Here is a 22434-nt window from a genome sequence, read left to right as displayed (position 1 = left end):
AGATCACCAAATGTAATTACTATAATTTTTTAGGGTGTTTCAGCAGTTTTAAATTCCAATAACTACTTAGGCTTTTTTCAGGTACAATAAAAATACTGCTTTTGACTCTTGCCTTTTATAGCACTAACAAACAGTAACATTAAATTGTTATTGATGCTCAATGATTTGCTACATGCAAAATTTCAGAAATGTGAAAAAATATTTCTTTACTACTTTTCTTTACAGCAACTAGCTGCAATATCAGTTGCTCTTAAAATTTGATTAGTATTAAGAACAATGGCTTAAAGAGAACTATGACTAAAGTTGATTTGCTTTTGAATCGGATAAAAATGTTACTTTATCTTTTTATCTTGTAGATATTTATATAAAAATATCCAAAAGTTACAACATTAACTCTATCAAAATCAAGTGTCTCAAGTGATTGCATGATCTGCAAGTTCTCAATAAAACTTGAGGCTGAAGCTATTAAATCCAGGAGGTAAATACTTTCCAGAGCTGACTGAAAAACAAGACTTTTTTACATCTACAGAAATCTACAAAATGACAGGTCAAGCTAGTCATTTATAATATGAAAACTTACATTTTGTATACAACATTCCATTTCTAATACTCAAGCTCAAAGAATCCTTTCATGTTATTTTTAATCAAACCCTTCCTCCATCAGGTTCTAATAGGAAAAATTAGCTCAATATAAAGTGCATTGTGAGCTCTGCCAAAACAATGCTTTAATTAAATACTGCTAGTCTTCAGGAATAGAATACCAAAATTCTAGGTAAGCAGACCTTCATCACCTTGTGGATTTTTTCTTGTGAATTATTAGAGTAACGCAAAATAAAGCACTGTTCTTGTTAGACCTCTAACAGTGAAAGCGTGGTTGGGGTCTGTTTCACTGCATACTCATGCTTTTCCTCACACTCCAAATACTGGACAAGGCGGTCAGTAACCTCCTCTTCGTTCTATAGCAGGTAAGTGGGAATGTTTCAGAGAAGATTTAAGTTCCTTCTGTTTTTCAGACTGTTGAGGAAACAATAGAAGTTTTAAATATATTCTGTAAAATGCATTTTACTATTGTATTTTAATGAGTAAGTTAGAGTCTGTACGTTGTTATTTGATTCAGTAAATTTAACAGATCGTGACATAGGGGTTCCTCACTTTTCATAGGTGCAGTAAAAACTGAATGCAATGTGGGAGTAGGATAGGAAGTCAATTTGGCTACTCCAGAAAGATTTAATTTTGGCAAATCTGCACTGGGAGGTCTAGAGTGTCATTTTGTTTTTCCCTGGGCTTTCCTAAGAGAATCTTTTAAAATAAATACTATTCAATTTCTTTCTGAGAACATCTTAAAGAATAAAATTCCCCCCTCCAAAAAAATCCAACAAATCAGGAAAAAACCCAACCCTGCTAAATACTACTTCAAATAATTCTTTTTTAAAAAAAATGCTATACCAGTGGATGTTTTTTGCAATTTTTTCCCAAGCAGCTGCTTACAAAGCTTATGTTGGTGAACTCCATAACTAAATTGGTGAAAGAAGCAACTGCTCCTCTAGAAGGGAAGTTCACACTTTCAAGGTTAACTGCACGACAGAAAAACATTTGGAATTTTTTTGCTACTGTGATTTGTTTTTGTGAAAAAGCTGTTTGAAAGTTTTTCATGTACTAAATGTTATCTCATCTTGAAGATACAGGGGACTCTAAGGGCGAATATGTTGAGAATTTTTCTTGTAGCTCAAATATAAACAAAGTTTTAGCTGGCCAAAATTTTTAATCAGATTTTTAATTTGCTCATTTCAAATGTCAAATATAAGTTCAGTTTTTTCCTGGCTATCACCTGAGTACAGGATAACTAGCTAAAAACCAACCAACCAAATAAAAAAACCCAACCCCAAATTTATTTCTTCAAAGTGTAGTGTGAAGACCTGAAAAAAAAACCCCAAACCCCCACATTTTCTGTCTCTGCTAGAACTTCATCTGTAAAACCCTCCCCCTCCCCCTCTTTTTTGAACCTCAAGGGTAGATGAAGGAGAAGGAGGGTGATGATATCTTAAGAACTGTGGAACTGACCCTCTAATGGCAACTGTAACAACTATCTACTGGAGGGATGATGTAGTATCACAGCTTTTACGTTCTAACTCTTGTGTTTCAGGGCTAGTGTGTGTGAGTGTGTGTGGGGTGCTGCATCAGACCCAGTAAAGATCAGTGTCTAGGCAGACTGAATAAAACCAGTTAATCAGCTTAAGTAAAACATTTGTTTGTAGCTAACAAGCTCAGTGTCACTAATTACTTTCTCTAAATGGGTTGACCATTCTTCCATTTAAATATTACCTGTCTTTGCCTTTCTTTTGGAATTTGCCACAAATGCAGAGGTTCCTGCCCTGCAGTATTTCCTAGAAATCTTACTTTTTTGTGCATGGCCAAAGCTTGCTTATCGGCTGCCCTAAAATTTTTAGGAAAATAATAATAAAAAAAAAACATCAGTTCTGTTTTAGGTGAAGTTAGGACTTGGGTAGAGTAATGCAAAGAACTATGTTGACTGAAATTTCATTGCAGGCCAAGTAAGCTTCACTTCAGTTCACTTTAAATAATAAATACACAGCGTTTTCCCCCACACACTTTTTAATTTTAATTTTCAAGATTAAACTTTGAAATCACTTGCCAGAGTTCTTGAAAATAAGGATGCTGTAATGCTTGATGGGCAGCAATTCTCTCATCAGGATCATATTTTATCATTGCATACAGGAGAGAGAAGCCTCTGGGAGACAAATTGTGCACAAGAGGAGGTATTCCTGTTCCTTTTTTAAAGGGGAAATCAAAACTTATAATTCTTGACCTGTGTTAAGCAAGTTGAGAACAAAGAGTTATTCATGAATATTCAGAAATAATTTATATCTTACTAAAAAGAGTTATTCTAATCTGATGTAGGTAATTGCTTACTAAGGAAAAGTAAGTAATACTTGGGAAAACATATTTTCTTCCCTATCTGTTTATATCACTGGCCTTAAGTATAGTATAGAATTCAAATGCCAGGTGAGATTTATATAGCTCAGATTTCCTCTTTAGGAAAGCCATTAGAGTTGTACTGTGGGTATATAAAAATTGAGATGAATTACTATGGTAGTCCATACTTACTGCTTGAACTTATTGAGAGTTTTATTAGCAGGAGTACCTATAATGTCATGGATTTTTGATATTTGGTCCAGTTCATTAGATCCAGGAAAGAGAGGCTGTAAACTGCAAGAAGAGATATTAGCACTATATATAGCACTGCTATGTCAAGAGGAAGATAAGATTTAGGGTTATTCATTTTTAGACAGTTTAATACCAGCCAACAACTGAAAGATAACATGTGAGCAGCAGATTAATGCAATTTTAACTTTGGACAGAAAGGGCAAATTGGGTTATTAAAAAGAAATCTGTAGTTACCCTGTCCTCACAGTTTTGGGGTAAAATATGTAAAGAGAACATCCCTTCTGGTGAAAAGTAATGGATATGGGATTGTGCTTTCTTCTAGTGAAGTAGCAGATCCCAGGAGACATGTTTTCCTCCTTTTAAGATGGCAGAAACAAGCAGTGCCTCTTGGTGTATATGCACACATAAATGTATATTTATAAGAAAAGTTCCACTCTTAACACAATTGTCTTTGTGAGCAAGAATACTGCAAAGATGGTAATTTGAACTGCACTCCTGAGCTTGACCCTCAGGTAATATAAAACTTGCATAAGATCACTGAAATTTTTTTTTATCAATACTACCTGACTTAACAAGTTAGGTGCACTATTTTTTTTTCTTGTATATGTTACCTTTTTACATACTAGCAAAGTCCCTAAATGAAATACTGTATCAAGTGTTTCCTTTGACATGTAATTTAAGAAACACTTCTTCAGCAGCACCAATTGATTCTTGAAAGCAAAACATTCAGCCCTCCTTGTAGAGGGAAACTTCTTTTAACTGTTTGCAAATTCAGTCAAACGCCTCACTGCACACTTCTCTGAATGTCTTCACAAAGCTCTGAGAGGAGGAAGGAGAGAAAAGAGGTCTGATTGATGTTGTACAGCTATATCTCTTGAGACAGAAGCAGTTGGGAATGGCTTCTGTGTGCTGCAAAAAAAATTGCTCTCTCTAAATGTAAAGCTGTTATTTATGGAAATACAACTGTGCAATCCCAAAAAAGTAAAACTCAGGAATCCAGACCGATAAGAAACATAAAAAAGGGAGACCAAGGTTTGAAAGGTAAGTATGGCTGAGTAAAAGATTAAAAAACATTTTAAAAATGTGATCTAAAGTTTAAAGGCTTACTTGAATGTTCAACAGCAAAAATGACAAAATAGACTGAAGAAAACCAAAACCCTGTCCATAACTTCATTTACCTTAGCAAAGCTGTGTCTTTTTTAATTTAGTTTTTTCCAATAAACATCCCTCATTTCTCTTCTCTATAACCAATCCTGAATACATCTATCAGGTCACTGAAAGTGTGCAGTGGTTGCAAAGACTGAAATTTGTTAGATTATGCTAAAACTATGAGGAAATATATTTAATTTTTTTTGCCCCACAAAACTTTACGTTTGCAGCATGTAATTTTCTTGCAAAACTTCAAAGTCCACCTGATTCTGATTGCAATGGAAAGATATGGCATTTTTTAAAGCTTCTGGTCCCAATTTACTTTGCAAGAGAACTGCCACATTTGAGATTTTTCTGTTAACAGTTTTCTGACCAATGTAAAACTGTTTCTACAAGTTAGCAGCCAAAGCACACGAGCTGTCATTTAATGTGATGGTGATGGCAGCAGCTGCACTTGCCATGTGGAGGAGGAGGATAGAAGCAAACCAAATGTTACCACTCCTGGTTGCATATCAGAGGCAGCAGTGTGGGAGGAGAATACAGAAGAAGTGCTGCTGTTGCTAGGGCACAAAGATGTTGAAGAAATGTTGACAGTGGTTATTTTTTCCTTTTTTCTTGAAGACCAAATACAATTTCCTTTTCGAGTTATAGTTTTTACATCTTTGAAAATTTTACAGGACTTTATTTCAGGTTTTCCTGAACTCTTTCTTGATTAGAACCCAGCTTCAAAGTATTCCAGGACATAGGGTAAGAGAACAAGGGTCTTGAACAAACCATTTTATAAACCATATTAGTAAGTCACAGAGATGGTCTTCTCTAGTCTCCTCTGTTGTTGCAGAAGAGTAAGTCAACGAAAGAGGAAAAAATATCATCGAGTATATTAAGAAGACTGAGGATAGTTAGCCATGCTCATGACAGGAAGTGAGCCCTATTCTAGAAATTCAGGGATAACGTAGAGGAAAGACATTTTTATCAAGCTTAAATACGAAGCCAGTGAAAAACTGTTCAAACAGTTATTGTCCCTGTAAATATTGTATTGTTGATACTATTTTCTCTTGAACATCCTACTGCTTTATTATTAACCTGCCATAAGGTGAAGTGAGTACCAGACAAGACAGCATTATTGCTTCATGAACTTTGCAGACTCATCAAAGAAGAAACTTCCAAAAAACCATAGAAACAAAGATCGTATTATTCATATCTGCTGCATACCAGCTGCTTATATGATTTTCTTGACTAATAATAAGCAAGACCCTCCACTTAACACTGTACCTTGTGATTTCATAGAAAACACAGCCAGCACTCCACATATCCATTTTGTAACTATAGTAGCCATCTGTAAGTAAGCACTCAGGTGCTCGGTACCAGCGTGTGGATATATATTCTGTATATGGCTGCTTAGAATATATGCTCCTACAAGATCCAAAGTCTCCTAACTTGAGGGTACTCTGCTGCAAAAATAAATAACATGTTTTGACAAATTAGAAAACACTGAAATATTCAAAGAATTTTCTTAACTGTGTGAAGTAGTCATCATAAAGGTAATCATAGATCACTGTAAGAATAAACTTTCAGAAACCCCAGGGGACTACATAGACATAACAACAAACAATAAAAAATACTTCCCTTATAGCAGATGTTTCATTATGGTAGTATTATAGCAGTGAAACTGCATTTAAATAGCGAGTAGCTCCAAGGCTTGAAGAGATGTGTCCCATAATATGCACAAATTGCTTTCTGTACATCATTAACAGACAGAGCTAAGACTTAATTATAAAACATATGGGCAACTACTGAAGGGAAGACTGCTAAATAGAACATCTGGATTAAGACATTTTCTTAGAGTTACTGTGCTTAGCAGTGATATAATAGGTGTTTTTGGCTTCTTTTTGCAAAGGTTTCTCCTGTACACATATAAGACTTACAAGAAAAATCTATCTCCGGAAAATAAAATCTTATAAATTGAATTTTGAAATCCTCACTCTTCAAACATTAGCAAAATAGCTCTGAAACTATCAGGAAAATAGATTTCAATGAAGCAATCATTTGAAAACTAATGTCTTCTGCTCTCTTTTGTATGAATAACTTCCCCTAACCTTAGAAATTAAATGGAGAAAGAAAAAAAGATGCAGAACTGAGCCCTATCGCTTGTTTTTAGGAGAACACAGAAAGGAAAATACATATTCATACATAATAAAGAACAAGTTTTTAGATTGGGGTGAACACAGGCTAGCTGTAATGCAACTGATTCATTTTAGCCAACAACAAACTTGCTTGTTCATTCCTCTATATCAGGAACAAAATAACAGAGGCAAATGTGTGTGTGTGAGTGCATGTGTGTGTGTATATCAATATATATATATTTTTAAACTGTCTGTTTATTCCTGAAGATGCATTGTGTTCTCAGAGAAGACAGAAATATACTAATATACTTCACTTTCAGTTAAATATTCTCACACAAGATTAGTTACCTTTATTAATATGTTTTCTGGTTTCACATCTCTGTGAAATATTCCATTTCTGTACCAATATAAACACACCAAAAAGAAGAGTTCAGTGAAAGGATAAACATTCTCAGTGCTTCTAATTATTTGTAGGAAAAAAAAAAAAAAGAAAGCTTCCTTCAGACTTATTGACAGCACAGTAAAAAATTGAATTTTGCCACCAAAGTAGGACAACAGCTGCAGATACAGGAAAGGAAGGGAAATGGAGGAAGAGCAAATGCAGGAAGAAAGGGTCAGGCCTTCTGCTCTTGTTCTCACCAGGGCCGCAGAAGGGTTGTAATGGCCACCCCCTCCCAGTAGCACTTACTGCAGCAGATACTACAGCTGCCTCCTTTGGGGTGCTGGCTGCAGCATCAGCTGCCTTCCTGGGCTCTGCTGTAGGCAAAGGAGCATCTGGGCAATGGCTTTTTTCCCACCCTGCAGCAGTCTGTTGCCCAGACAATTGTATGGCTTTGCTTAGAGAAGACCCTGAAATAAATGCGTGATAAATCTACTGCAAAGCTGTTGCTGAACCAGGTCTCTTACCTGTGTATGTGATCAAGAGATTTGCATAACTGGTACATGTAGTTTATTATTTTTTTTTCAGGTAATGGCTTTCTCCTTCCTAGAATTAAATTTCAAGTTGTACAAGTCCCTTTTTGCAAACAATAGAATACAACAAAAGTTCCTCTTTAGCTTCCAATAATACATTGATACTACTTTTCCCAATTATACTATTTCTGTCATTTATAGCTAGCTTTGTAATCAAATTTCCACTCAAATTGGGACAAAATGTAAATGTCAGTATACATCAAAATAGTTCAGCTAACACAATTGTCAATTCAATGGTCTTTAAACTTCCTTAGCTTTTACTGCATGTTTTTAAGAGACTTGGGAAAGGACACTGCTTCAGACAATTAGGTTTTATTACAGTAATTTGCAGTATCTGCTTATCCAAATTCTAATAGAACTGGAATATTTCATTTCTAAATGTCTAATTTCCTTTCTAAACAAATGAACTGTCCTTAAGGTTCAAGACTCATATCAATCATTTCAACTTAGTGCAATGTTTAAATGACTGTGATTCTCATTTGACTTGCAAATTACAGGTCAACCCATGTAGTTTAGCTTGCTATTGCAGCTGTGCAATGATGACAGTTACAAAATTAATCTATTTTTCAAAACCATTCAATAACTACTCAGCTTTTTTCTTTCATAGGCTCCAGAGGCCTTTTAATCTTGCTGTAATGCCTTTATATAATGCTGCAATGTCATCAACAGAGGCAGAAATGATCAAATTTTTGAAAAAAACAAAGCAAGTAGTGATCTGCATGATGACAGTAGTATGAGTAATTGGCTGGAGAAGAGAAGGAAGATTTTCAAGACACTAAGTCATTGAGAATGCAAGTCCTAGCAGGCAGCGGGACTTGTGTTCCTAACTGATTACAGTACTCCTCCAGTCAGTCACCATAATCCACTGAGCAGGATTAGATAACAAAGCACTTGAAACAGAGTACCATTTACATTAGGAATTGTAAATGGTGTTTTCCACAACAGGATTTTTATTTATAATAGAAAAGATATAATTTAGATAAAATTTCTCTATTCAAACCAACTCTGATTCTTATCAGTATTTAAAAACCAGGGCTTCATAATAAAAGACATGCTCAATTGTTTTCTCTTTACAGGTCACTACTAAAATGTGGAGCACATGCTCTTCTGCTTTCACATGTATCATTACAGAAACCTTATTCGGAAGTAATTAAGAAGTGAATCACAAGGCGGCAGCACTTGTGGCTGCAATCGCTTTTGTTTAAGGCATCTTCTCCACCTCTCTCTGAGCCTTACTTTTTCATCGGTTTAAATGACAAGACTGTTCTTGATTAAACAAAAGGTGTAAAGACAAATAGTCTTGTGTAAAGTAGCCTTGTGTAAAGACAAATAGCCTTGACTGAAATAACATGGATCTGTCAGTGGAATTAAGGAAAAAGCCAAAAGGATCAACATATCTGATTAGTAACATTACAGTGAACTGTCTTCCTAATTACAAAAATGTCTCCATACACCTTGTTAAATAGGAAATTCATTCATGGTCAATCTGTGCTTTGAGTTTTTCATCACAAAATTTTGTATAAATCATGCTTGCTTGAAATTTTCCTGACTCAAAGCTTTTTATAGTTGTTCTGCGCGTATATTAAACTTTTATAAACATTTATATAACTTCATAAACTTTATGTAAACTTTTTATTACTTTTCTATTAAAATTTGTCAAGGTTCATAATATTTTGAAAATGACAAGTGTTAGCTTTACTATACAGTGTAGGAGTATACAAGTCTACCAATTGTCTGAAATATAAGTACTTTTACACACTGAAAACAGTTTTCTGACAGATCATCTATAATATACACACTTTAGTTCTACATATTAGCAATGTATTCCTTCAAATCATAATACTGAAAATTACAAAGGACCTCCTTCTACTTGTGATCGTTATCCCCAATCAATAAGTGTTATGGCTCAAAATTAACTTTAATTTTCAATTTAATTACATACTTGGAATTTTTGCCAGATATTTATTATTTAAAATGACTGACACATGTTTGATGGATCGGCTTTGCAATAAGCCACAAAGAGCTGTTTGGGAGAGAAAAAGAAACAAAACCTAGTATTTCTGCCCCATAACAAACTGTGGTGTTGACACTTATGTCCACCTTGAAACTCATAAATGAGTTTCTAAAAAATGCATCAATTCTAAAATGTTAAACACTTCACACATTCAACTGAAACACTTTAATACTCAAAAATGTCAAAATACTTAGTTTTAACTTGCTTGTTCAACTGTATATTTACTTTCATTGTAATCAGAATCTCCACAGGAATCTGTTGTTCATTTTCTCATTTTACTCTGTGGTTTGACGACACCCCTCAATCCGCATGCTATCACCTCATGCAGGGTGAAAACAACAGTATATCATGGGAAACATAGTCTAAATAAAATGGATCCCATAAAGAAGAACCAGGTACACTTCGGTTAATGTTTAGATAACTCTTAACTGTACCATCTCAGATCACAATTGAACCAAGACTTCATTTTGAACTGATTCACCATGAAATAAGTCTTAAAAAAAACCCAAAACACAAAGTTGCAGGACAAATATCTTCCTACAGAAAACTTAAATTTGATAAAAAATTCATTTTATTCTAAAGTTAAAAAATAGAGCAGAACATACTGTTGAAACTATTAGACCTATTTCCATTTCCATACGATGCTTAATACTGTAGGCTTTTCGCATGAAAAGAATGAGAGAAATAGTGAAAAATGAACAGAAATGAAAGCAAATACTCTGGGAAGAAAAGGGCAGTTAAAGTAAAAACCTAAACATTTTGATTTTTATAACTGAAATACAATATCTTTCCTGGAAGGAGAAGATGCAGGATTGTTTTTAATGCACTAGACTAACTTACTGTCTATGAGGGTTCCTTCCTATATTCTACTACTTGCTCAGCCTTAATATCATAAGTTTATCCTGGTACAATAAAACGCCTTATTAAAAAGAGCAAATATCCATGACTACTTCTGTGACAATGAGCAGAGTCAGAACAACTGTATTTTAATCTCAAATTTCTATCTAGGTCAGGAACAGGGTTACTCCCTTTGTTAGACCTCGGAATACACAATCTCACCAATGGAATATTTTGGAGCAAGTCTTTTATCTAAACTGTTACACTGGATGCCAGTTGTGTATAGAGTGATTTAAATGAATCTCCAACTGTTAAGACATTACAAATTCAACAAAAATAACCTCTTGTAATATTAAAATTGTAAAAGTGCCCTTCCATTTGCTATATCCATTTCCTTTGGTGTCTATATGAGACTTGATTCTAAATCAGTTTTTGTTCTAAACTTTTTTGTAGGAACTCTTCCTCAAGCTTTATGGTCTCCCACCTGCTTTGACAAACAGCTCCAAAATTTTTAAATATAGGAGGTTTCAGGGAGCAATGTGGTTTTATAGCAAAAACTTGATAAAAGGTACTAGATAGAAAAATTGAAAATAATTATTCTTCATTGATTTGGTAATCTTTCAAACAAATTGGAATAATATTCTTGTTGCTTTGTTACAGTCCTGACCTAACAAGCAACCTGTTTAAGTTCCTTGTTATATGAAGCAAACATTGTGTTTTGTAATCAGGGTCGTTCACTTGTTTTCATGTCAGGTTTGACTGTAGAAATAAATGGCCATTGCCCTGACTCATTAGAAGCCTTCTGCATGCATCCATGCTTTAAAAAACGGGGTATATTGCACTGGAAATAAATAACGTGTAAAGCAGTACAGCAGAAATTTTTGCTGTACATTTCATAATATGTAACTGTGAACAGCCAAGTGAAAAAAATTAATTCCACTTTGTGATCTTCACAAGGAGGGTTTGTATGTTTCTTAAGCATATGCTACATACCTCTTATCAGCTCATAAATATTCATGTCCATAAGTTCACATATCAGTGAAACGCAGCCAGCTTTTTTATCGCTGAAGAAACAAATAAGGAGACTTTAAGCTAGAAATAAAACTTACATGTTGATTTATACACAGAATAGAAAAAAGTACTTCGGTTAGTTTAATCAGTATTAAAGCAGATATTTTCATTTTCAATTGATATTTTCTCATAGAAGTTTTTCAGCGTAAGGTCTGAAATATCACAGGTTTAGTTTATACTATCCAAAGCATCCATTGCAAAAATTAACTGATTTACTCTGTGAAGCTAATTGAATGCATGTTTTCTGGGTACACCATGTTGTTGAATACCAAGAAATTTCCAGTAAATTAATTGATACAATCTTACAATAAAAGATAGGAAAGCCATTATGCCATGTATGAAAATACGGACTAGTTAAGTCACCAAAACTGTTCTGCTGCATGAAAATGAGTACCTGATTGGACTCTACATTTTGTTGACAATAGCAGTTTTAAGTATTATCACGATATGATACTACATCTGACACTATTTTCCAATTCACAGCCCTGCAGAAGCAGATGTCTTCTGCTCTTTAGCTTTACTTATGAGAGGATAATTGCATTAAAGTACATCCCCTCTGCAATGTTCCATTAACCCAGACAGCAAAAGGTTGAGGGTACAATCTGCAATCCAGTTTATAGGCAGACTGTGAAAGAGCTGGGAGAGCTGGCTGGCCATCTGGATCACGCTTAGTTAACAACATGGCAGCTGAATCCAAGAGCTCCAGAAAGCTAAGCTGCTGACATGATTACCAGCTTTCCATACATTTGTGGGAAACGGATCTGTCAGTAACAGTACAGTACCAGAGGCTTGAGCAGTGGGATAAGACAGCTTGAAAAGTAAGGAAAAAAAATATTTTAAGCAGTCAACAAGTTGTGTTATGTATTTGAATAATGAACTACATGTCTGTCCTTGCATAGTGATGAAGTATAACTCACAATAATGGAGTAAATGCTGTCATAAAACCTGATTTCTTTGTGAGGCAGAACATGTCCTCAAAAGACACTTAAGTGCCTAATGAGGCAAGAAGGAACCCAACTTCACCACTGACTGATCTCTATTCAAATTCATAGCTCAGCTGCTGCCTAATTCAGTTATCCAAGCTTCTGTCATTTGCAAAGGGGTACCTGTAAGGGTAGCTACAAAATGATGCTGCTAAATATTTGCCTGGAAACCTAGTTCAAACTGACAAATCAAAGCACATTCCTGGAAGTACAGAGCATGGTCCAGCAGATAAGCTCTGAGCATGCCTAAACAAAATGCAGTCTCTAGCAGACATGAAGTTGTGAGCTGATGGATGTGTACATTTATCTGCCTTATTTCTGCTCCTTCTCCAAAACAGGCTATTGAACAGTCTGATAGCTAAAGCACATTTTGGATATGGGAGACATAAGTTCAAATCACCAGCAAGTATTATATATTCTGATACGAAGTTTAGCTATGGTTAAAATATCCTGTCTGTCTGTCATTTTAATACTGATGTTGAAGTATTTTTCAGATTGCTGCAAAAGAGTCAGAACAAGTGAGAACTACATCAAATCTGTTTAACAAAAAACAGATGAAGACTTGAGAATTTGACAAACCTGTTGTTTTTTTTCTGTTGGAATAAAAAGCTGGTTAAATTCCCGCAGGTTGTCTCTAGACTCAAAAGTTACTAGAAATAAAGGAATTAGGAGAAAGGAAATGAATGCACCATACTTACAAAACAACTTCATGTAACATAAGGATATTAGGATGTGGATTCAGCCGCCTTAGTGCTTGTATTTCTCTCAGATTATTCACTTGTTCAATACTAAAGTTGAATTAAAAACAAAAACAAGTGGAAGACTGACATGCAATCATAGACTGACTTACATTGTTTCTTCCCTGCCATAAGACTGTCAGAACCCCCTCCACTGTAGTCTCTACTTGAACTCTCAAGTAAAGGACCAGATAAATTTTTTGCCTGCTTAGTTTTATTTATAGAACAAATCCATACTGTGGCGAATGGGTAGGACTCTGGCTTTATTCCTTTTGGCAGTCCAGAGTAACTGGGCTTCCCTAGACAAGGTAAGCAGTAATATATTGTTGATATGCTCCAGAGATCAGTTACCATCCCAAGGAGATATCTGGGGAGGAATTTTGTGTTTCATAATACTGTGATACAGTTGATTCTGAGATGTTTTAGCATACATACCAGCTATTGCTCAGCATGATGCTGAAAGTGACAGTCTAGCCTTGCCAAAACATAACATTTAAAATTAAGTTTTTAATGTTAACCCTTTATGTGAAAAATAGACACTATTCAACTTCTCAGTTTAAATACTATGTTGCCCTTCTAGATGTTATTAAACAACAAAATTATATGCTACAGAAACTCTGGAGAGTATAGTTTTGCACACTATTTAATAGATCAGAACAAGACATGTATGCCCTTTCACAGTCTGACTTAAAGCTAGCCAAAACACCAAATCTTTATTTTCCAGTTTGAAACTAAGATAAATATCTTGTACAGCTAAGCTGTGTTTAAAACACTACTATCTCTTGCTAAAATATAGCATTTCACCAAAAGAATGTCAGTCAATTTATCAAAGGTTTAAAAGCCTAAAGACATTTTAACTATGCTACATGAAAAAAGTCTGCTTCTTATGCCCTGCCACTGAATTGTATACCATCTGCCCTTGATGTAGTTAAGCCGTTACTTTAAATACATTTTTGACCATAAATTGGACAAATGTGGTCAGTAGGAGATAATGTATAAATGGACCAAGTTTTCTACCATATAGCAGAGAATCAGAAGTCACATTCCTTGAAGATATTTGGGTTTGTTTTTTCCTTACAGCAATTTTTTCAAACCTCCATTTCCCTTAGTCTCTGAAGTTCTGAGTTACATTATGGAATCTCACCTAAGAGCAATAGGTCCAATTTCACTTCTTACAATGTGTCACTCCCACTGACATCAATATGAAATTAATATATTTAACTAAGAATACGAAGTCACCAACCCAAAAGACAGTGTTCGGTGATTAATCTTTTGGAGAATGTCAAATGTAAGTTTCCAATTACTTCCACATTGCCCTCTCATCTATTTTTCTAACTGATAAAAAGCATCTATGTTGTGACTATTGTATCAGTGTCTTGCTGATGGATGTAAACAAACATAAATGCAAGTAGAGAGTAGAACTTATACTATAAATAGACTAAGGATAAATGTGGTGTTTTTGACTCAAGTTAAAACATGAAACTGAAAAAATTATCAACTGGGAGGGGGCATTTAAACATTTCCTCCTGCTATTATGCACAGCAGGAAGAAAAACAACATGAGCATATTCAGTGTATGTGGAAAGGCAAAAATAAACTATATACCCCTCATTCCTCTCATTTCACGCTTGGCCCAGTGACCAGGGAGCATTTACTATAGTGGGTGACATCAGTTGGAATACTCACTGAAATAACCACAAAGCCAAATAGGAAGGCCCTCCATTATGTCTTTCTATACTTTATGCAAACCTTTTTAATACATGTGTATTCAGAAACCTTTATTTAGTCTTAATTTCACACTTCCTCACTGAATTTAAATAAGATTTTCAGTGACAATATGATTAATTATGCATACCTTTTAAAATGTTGTTTCATGTGTTTACATGCATAGTATTTTCCATCCCTAAGACTCAGCATCTTCAGAACATCAGAAAATGTTCCCTCTCCTATCTTACCAACTGGTCTATATTCTAAAAAACAAAAATATGCTGTTTCAGTATGTTTCAAACACAAATTTTTATAAACACTGCATATCAATCCGTAACTGATTTGTTAAATTCTGACTACTGGCATATTTTTTAAAAAAGCTTTTTGGTTAACACATCAGTTATTTGAGAGAAAATAAAGTGAATAAGAGCAAATGGAATTTTGCTGCCCACATTACAGCAATCCATACTACTGAAAGTAAAACATAGCAATCCAATCTCGGAGAATAAACTACTACCTCTGTGCTCAGAGACATGATGCCTCTAGATGCAGCACTGAAATATCATCCTTTTTTTCTGCTGTGACACATTAGCAACTCATAACTAAGTTTAGCCTTTGTTTCTTTCACCAAGAATACTTTCTATTTGCCCTGTACTGAATGCATACAATTATTTTGAAAAGCAAGTGTATCTTGGCATTTTTCCAGTGTGGTTTTTAGCACAGCAGTTACTGATTAAAAAGAATTATTCCCATATTAAATTCAGATATGGGTGTTCAACTGGGCCAAAAAAAAAAAGTTGGCTTTAATATTAAAGCGCACCAAATATCAGAAACAAGGATGTGAAAGTCAGTAAGTTCTAGTTTCACAGGATTTTAAGAGATGAAGCAGATAGCCTAAGGGTTATAAAGAAAGCTTTATTTAAATTAATTCTTGAGTCTTTTCCTGACTTCTTTCAGAACTGATGTTCCTTTTCTTTCCTCCTTTATTCTCTTTCAGCTTTGTGATTAACTGTTGCTTTACCAATCCCACTGACTGGATCCTTCACCCACTTTGTCCTCCCCTTTCTCTTTATTTTTAGCACCTACAGATTCTATCCTTGATAATTCTTCCAGTAATTTCATCTGAGGAAAAATCAATTCTGGTTAGCTTTATGCTACTGCTGCTTTTGACAACCTCTTATTATTCAAGAAAGAGATCCAAACCCAGTCATCTTGGGGGAGGCAGAGTAGGAAACCTCTTATTCAGCCTTTTACAGGAGTCAGAATGACTGTAGGAGTCTTGGGCTACGTGATAGCAGTAAATTCAGTTAAATGCAATTGTATGTATTAGTTACTGTGACAATTTTCCCTGGCATGAATTTGGTCCATGCCACCCACCACTCTCCTAAGCACCGCCCTAGCCTGGTGTGAGGAGTCAGAACTTTCTAAGGTCATTCCTCAAATACAGTTTGTGTCCTATTGTCTTCTTTTGGAGGATAAGAGAATTTATGAGCGTAGATGTTGGGCCACTTCACATCAGTCTCCGTGTCCAAGAACATTTCCAGATGTGTTTAATTTACAAGTATAAATACAGCCTCAGAGTGGAGAAAGCCTGCCTTTTCTGTAGCCAAGAGATTTCGCAGAGAGAAAAGGTACTTAGGCAGGAACATTCTAATTATGTCTTCCAACTAGCAATCAACTTTTTGTCTTTATCTCTTTTCTCCTCTCCAACCTTCGCATTCATTCCTTGTTACTAAGAGTCCTCCCTTTCCTTGTGATCCGAATGCTTACCTGTTGCTTGTTTTAATTACTAAAAACTTTCCCCATACAAATCCCCCTTTCTCCAATATAGTAGCAACACTTCTGAGAGAACTGTCCTTTGCTCTTGTCATTTATCATCTGCTGCTTAGGTTCTTTCTAATCATCATCCATCATGCTGTTCCTCTGTTGCAAACATTTCTGTCACCCAGACCTTCTTTAAAAGCTAGTTCTCTCCAGAAATTCAAATATCCTTTTCATTTCCTATACATGGTTTCCCTTTTTTCCTTAAACTGACAAACTGGGCCATCTAAATTAGAAAAATAGGAAAAGCAGAGCAATTTATAAACAATGACACTGTCTAATGCTCTCTATAAAGAGAATTTTAAAAGTAGAAACAGAATTTGAAAATCATTATGGTGAATAAAGTAATACCCATCAAAGATACTCCAAAATAGGGAAGAGACCATGATATTCTTTAATTCTGGTGACTGTTATTTGATAAACCTGGTCAATTAATGGTGCAAGGAAGGTGATTCCTAAACTTTAATGATCACTAAGCAACATTACTGAGCAAGTAACATGCTTTGCTGGCAAGATCACACATTTTGCTGTTTCGTCTACCCCACTTCCACTTTAATTTCCTATCTAAATACCTAGATATAAGCTGGAGATCATAAGTTAAAAATACTTAAATCCCTCTCTTACAGAACTCTAAAGAAAAATTGGCAACAGATTTTTTTCGATAGCAACTGATATTCTCCAATCAGTCACATACACATTGATTATGCTGTACATTCACACAATGTCAGAGCCAGTCTCTGTGGCAAAAATACCCAAGGCAGCTACAAACACCTAGCTATTTCCTGACCTATTTGGTTCTAACAAATGGCAATGCCATATATAATTTTTTCTTAAATGAAAGTAATTGATTCCCTGGCATAAAAAAATTCAAAGAATTGAAAACAAAATATGAATTTCTAGGGCATTTCAGCCTTATGTGTTAAACATTCAAAGTACTTAGGCAAAGAAACACAGGTAAAACATTATTTTATAAATTTATTTAAAGTATCAAGAAATATATAAATAGAAATCAGATAGGATATGTTTATTTAATTTCTCGCTTATATTTTCTCCTATACGTTTATTTCTTTTTCCTAAAGAGAAGTCCACATTACAGTGGAGGGCTCACAAGCATTTGTTTTTGTTTTGTTTCGTTTTTTTTTAACTGAAGAGTTCTGGTAGCATAAGAAGAGTTAGCTCTTTATTCACTTTAAAACATTCTTACAGTACTAAGATTTTTTTTCCATGTAAACACAGTGTATTGTATATTATCTTGATTTTTACAAAAGTAAGCTAGCCACACTCACAAATACACAGATAGCAAACACCTGAGGCTTTAACCTGGCAAATACTTAAGAGATAACTATCCTCTCCACCAGCAGAACGAAAAACAGCAAAGACATGAATAATATCAATTGATTCAGTGACGTGCAGAATCAGGAATGAAAATTGCATTATTCGAAACTTCTCTTTGAAGTATAAAATCAACATGTAAACTCTCAACAAAACATGACAGGCCACTGCAGATGAGAGACCTTTTCTCCTAGGGAGAAAATGAGAGAATGAACATGTTAAGGTTAGTTACTGTGTAATGCAATGTTGAAAGGAACTCAGATATTCTAAGAATAATAGTGTAAGAGTTTACATAGAATAAAGAGAAATAAAATTTAAACTTGGAGTGTAAAACAATTTAAGGCAAATTTTGAATTTGCGTTCACAAGCAAAAAGTTTTTTGAGATTCTTAAAAACCCACTTCAGCACCACATAGCTCGTTCTTCAAAAGTGACTCAGTGACAAACACAAAAGTTCTACTGACTTCAAACAAACACTGAAAGAGAAAAAATAAGTTAAAGCATTTCAATTTTAAGCTATGAAGCTTACTACAGCTACAGAACAAAACTAATTACCAGTCAGTTTATACCTGAATTTGTGATGGTCTCAAGTGAAGGATGACAGAAGTTTTAAAAGTGTTATGAACATTTCAAGAACAAAACTTCTGAGGAAGACAAGTGTCTTAATTGCACTTGCATATAACATTAAATGATAATGCAGTTAGTAGTCCTTTCACGGCACCTATAACAAGCTAGATACCTATCTTACTACTGATCCTCTCCCCTCCTTTCCCTTGTTTTCAGCATACACAGATGTTCGGGCTTAGAATAGCTAGAGGAAAGGCAGAGAAAGGTTAGGGAAATGGAATAAAATTCTATAGAAATCAACAAGATGAGTACAGAAGACATGGCAGAAGTTACCTGTAAAAAGAATAAGCTGTAGCAATTCAAACTAGTCTAACACCACAAAAGTGGCCATGAGAGGGACAGAATCATTCAAAAGTACAGTTTAATGTGAAAAAGACTACAGGACCAAGGAAATTAAGAGCAATATAAAATAAAAATTATGGGCAAGGGATGGAACTCAAAGATTGGACCCATATTGCTTTATCTAGAGAGCACAGAAAATCATTCATAATTTCAAATTAAAGAACTGAATGCAAAAATATCAGAAGAAGTTCCACAAAAATCAAAATGGGATAATGAGAAAAACCTAAAGCAGACATTTTGTTACAAAGATGCCAATGTGCCAAGGAAGACAATATCATGGCATTTATGTATATCATATATACAGGTGGGAAGAGAGGAAAAAACAAAAAAAAATTAAGAGAGCAGACAAGAAGCTCAGGTTCACCTGAACATGTCGATGTGGTAACAGCACGTAGAAAGTGCATTCAGTAAAATACGCTGCATTCAATAAAACATGCCAAACATACAGGATGTGATATGAAACGTGTGGAAAAGGATGGTAAGTAATGGAAGAAAAGGCTTGCAAATCAAATGAAGAATGAGAAAACAGGGATTTCTGATCAAGGAGCTGGAGAAATCAGAAGACAAAGAAGCTGCTGCTTCACAGGAACGGGAGAGAGATTTATTAGTGCGCTGCTGAGGACAAGGACCGGCCACACAGAAAGAGAACAACCCAGGGGCCGCGGCCCTCCCGGCCAGGCTCGCCTCAGGGGCGCCGGCCCCCCCCGCCCCGTCCCAGGAGGGACCCTCTGCCCACAGCCTCCCCCCCGAGAAGAGCCCGCTGTTCCCCCCGCCCCCCCCCTTACTGTTCATCCTCCGCTCGCCTGCAGGTCTCTGGGGCGGGCGAGAAAGCGGCCGGGTCTCTCCTGAGCGCCGCCCGGCCGAGCCCTCAGCCTGCCATGTTGTATTCTCGTCGCCCTGGCAACCGCGCAGACTCCAGCTCCCCGCCCGAGGGCCCCGCCCCGCCTCTCGCGTCCCACGCACGCGCGGGGCAACAGCCCAGGCTCGCAGGGCGGCAGCGCACGCGCAATGCGGGCTGGGGTGGCCACGCAAGCGCAGCCCCGCCCGAGCGGGGCCCTGCCCACTGAGCATGCGCATCCCCCCGCCTGCCTCCCGCCACTAGCTGCGCATGCGCAGGTGTCGGAGTGCCGCTGCGGCAGCGGGGTCGCGCCGAAGCGGGTGTTTGTTAGTCAGCGGGGCCGTTACCGTTACCGGGGCCGTTACCATTACCCTCCTGCCGCCCCGAGCTCGAGGCAGGCAAGCACCAGCGCTGCGGGCGCCGTCTGGGCCCCTTGCCGGCGCGGAGCCTGTGGCGGCCTGGCGCTCTCGCCTGGCCTGTGTCACGGCCCGCCGGCCCCTCGTGTCTTCCCGCGTGTCGGTCGTTTCTGCGGAGTGGGTTTTCTGCACGCGCTCGACTGCCCTTTCTTTCCTGGAGTGGGGTGTTGAGCCTCACATCTGTAAGGAATTCATCCGTACAGCCCTTGGCTCAAGCCGATAAACGCTGCATAAGAGCGGAGGCAGCGTTTCTAGCCCTCGCTTGCGTCTGTCGTTTTTACTAACGCTGCCGATGGCCGCTCTGCAGGCCCGGCAGGCCGAGCTCAGCGCCCGAACAAGCTGAAGTTTATCTTCGATGGTCTCCTGCTCTCTAGTGGTTTCCATGAGCCACTGCAGGCGTAAGCGATGCAAGCTTCACTTCTGACTTTGTTAGTTTAGTGCACTGGATGCCTTCTCTCCGGTTGCCAGCTCGCAAAAGCAGTAAACGGAGAGACGAGGGTCTGGAGGAGAGTCCCGCTCCGTATTAACTCAGTTCTGCTCACCCAGCTGCGGTGAACTTCTGGTCTCCAAAAGAATGCATTTTGGAGAGACCTCTTTTTTCCCCCTCTTCATGGTGTTTGCCTTTTGCCAAATCTACATGATGAAAATAGGATGGTTAATTTTCCTGTTGCTGTAAAACCATTTCACCTTCTCGTTCGAAAACTGAAGAATCCTTTTTGCTGACAACTGCTTAAAAATACACTGGTAGAAAAGGGGAGCTTCTCCCACATCAGCTGGGACAAAGACCACTTGAAAGGCACGTGCCATTGGTCTTAATAGCATCGTCTCCCCTGAAACATCCAGCATTTACCAAGCTTAGTACCTAAAAGTACCTAAAAGTGAGTGCACAAAGTACCTCTTTGTGCAATCAAATGCCCCGATGCAGGAGTTTTGAAAAACCCTGTAGGGACATTCCTGAAATACAGCACAGAAACAGATCACTGCTGACGCCAGAAGAAGGAACTGCAAATACCACAGAGATCTGCAGTTACTCTGAAATCCCAGATATATCCCAGTGGAGTTTAAGAAGTGTGTGAGCTTAGAGGCTCACATGACTGATGATAAAATAGCCCAAAAATACCGCATGCTACAGTTTTCAGTATTTCCAACTCCTTATGTGGATTTTTCTATAGGCTGTACGAAGTTCTGTAGCCCTGCATTTCCTCTCGCTAATACTATTTCACTTTTTTATAACATTTTTAAAAGTTGCACAGACCTGACCTAGGAAATCACTTGTTGCAATTGCTTCTGAAGTGCTTTATAAGTGCTTTATAAAACATTACAGTTATTTTATATTGTATTTTTGATAGGTGTTAAAATATTCTGCATGTTACTGTTCTAAGGTGTAACATTACATTCTAACATGCTACTATGTTGCACCCTGGTGGTTTTTGGTGTCCCCTATTGATGGCACATAGGTAATCTCATTTGATTGGCAATTTTTAAAAAACATTTGGTCCTCAAGCATTTTAATATATGTGCACTATATATATATTTTAAAGTAAGCTTTAAAGGTGAGAAGAAAAGTTTACTTTAAAATGCATATATAATACCCAAAATACTGTGAAAATGGTGAATCATTTCTCCATGCCAAGATCTTAACAATGCATCGAAGAGCTTGAGGATTAAATGTGTTTAATAAATGCCGAGAATAAATATTTTGTTTAGTTAAATGAAATTGGAATCACATCCGAGAAACCTTCTGGGATAATTAACTTTGTGACATAGAGGTGAAGTGAATGTGTCCTGTGGTTATTGCTACCTCCCATACACTGCGTTTCAGTTGGTGTGGCACTGCAGGCTGAGTACTTTCTCGTCTAGTCTAGTTAGTCTAGTAAATGCGCATTCCGACTTCTCCGTGTCTTTGTCTTGTACTTTGAGGTGGATAGAAGATCTCCTCTCCCTCCCTCGCTCCCGCTTGGCATGTCCGTGAGTTCAGGTGGTGCGGGCGGGTGGTGGAGTGTTTTCTATCGTTATATACCTGGAAAGAAAAGGTGTCTATGAGCTGGCCGGTTAGCTCAGTTGGTTAGAGCGTGGTGCTAATAACGCCAAGGTCGCGGGTTCGATCCCCGTACGGGCCAGGAATTTTTTCTTCCGTACTTTGTCGCAACAACTGTCTTCAGTTAAGTGTGTGCATTTCTACTTAAAAAAAAAAATATATATAATCATTGTATAATGATGCAGCGACACGATGACGTGGCGCTCAGCAAGAGAGTTCATCCTCAGCGAGCGCGGTGTTGAG

General features: G+C 37.0%; 1 protein-coding gene and 1 non-coding gene across 2 annotated transcripts; one reads left to right on the top strand and one right to left on the bottom strand.

The window, feature by feature from the left end:
- Positions 1–438: 438 nt before the first annotated feature.
- Positions 439–19871, bottom strand: MOK (MOK protein kinase). Its single transcript, XM_026111327.2, is given in 13 exon segments — positions 439–1014; positions 1101–1150; positions 1153–1256; positions 2291–2434; positions 2654–2827; positions 3127–3228; positions 5608–5786; positions 6807–6855; positions 7365–7443; positions 11275–11345; positions 13034–13123; positions 14927–15041; positions 19685–19871. Coding segments are annotated over 13 exon segments (1242 nt in total). The 5' UTR covers positions 19692–19871; the 3' UTR covers positions 439–936.
- Positions 19872–22199: 2328 nt separating this feature from the next.
- On the top strand, positions 22200–22273 carry TRNAI-AAU (transfer RNA isoleucine (anticodon AAU)). The gene has a single exon. It is a non-coding gene; the product is annotated as a tRNA-Ile (tRNA).
- The last annotated feature ends 161 nt before the right edge of the window (positions 22274–22434 follow it).

The sequence above is a fragment of the Dromaius novaehollandiae genome, chromosome 5 (assembly GCF_036370855.1).
Source record: "Dromaius novaehollandiae isolate bDroNov1 chromosome 5, bDroNov1.hap1, whole genome shotgun sequence".
In the NCBI taxonomy this organism is placed as follows: Eukaryota; Metazoa; Chordata; class Aves; order Casuariiformes; family Dromaiidae; genus Dromaius; species Dromaius novaehollandiae.
The sequence above is the reverse complement of the archived record's forward strand: the minus strand, read 5'-3'. Positions and strand labels throughout refer to the sequence as shown.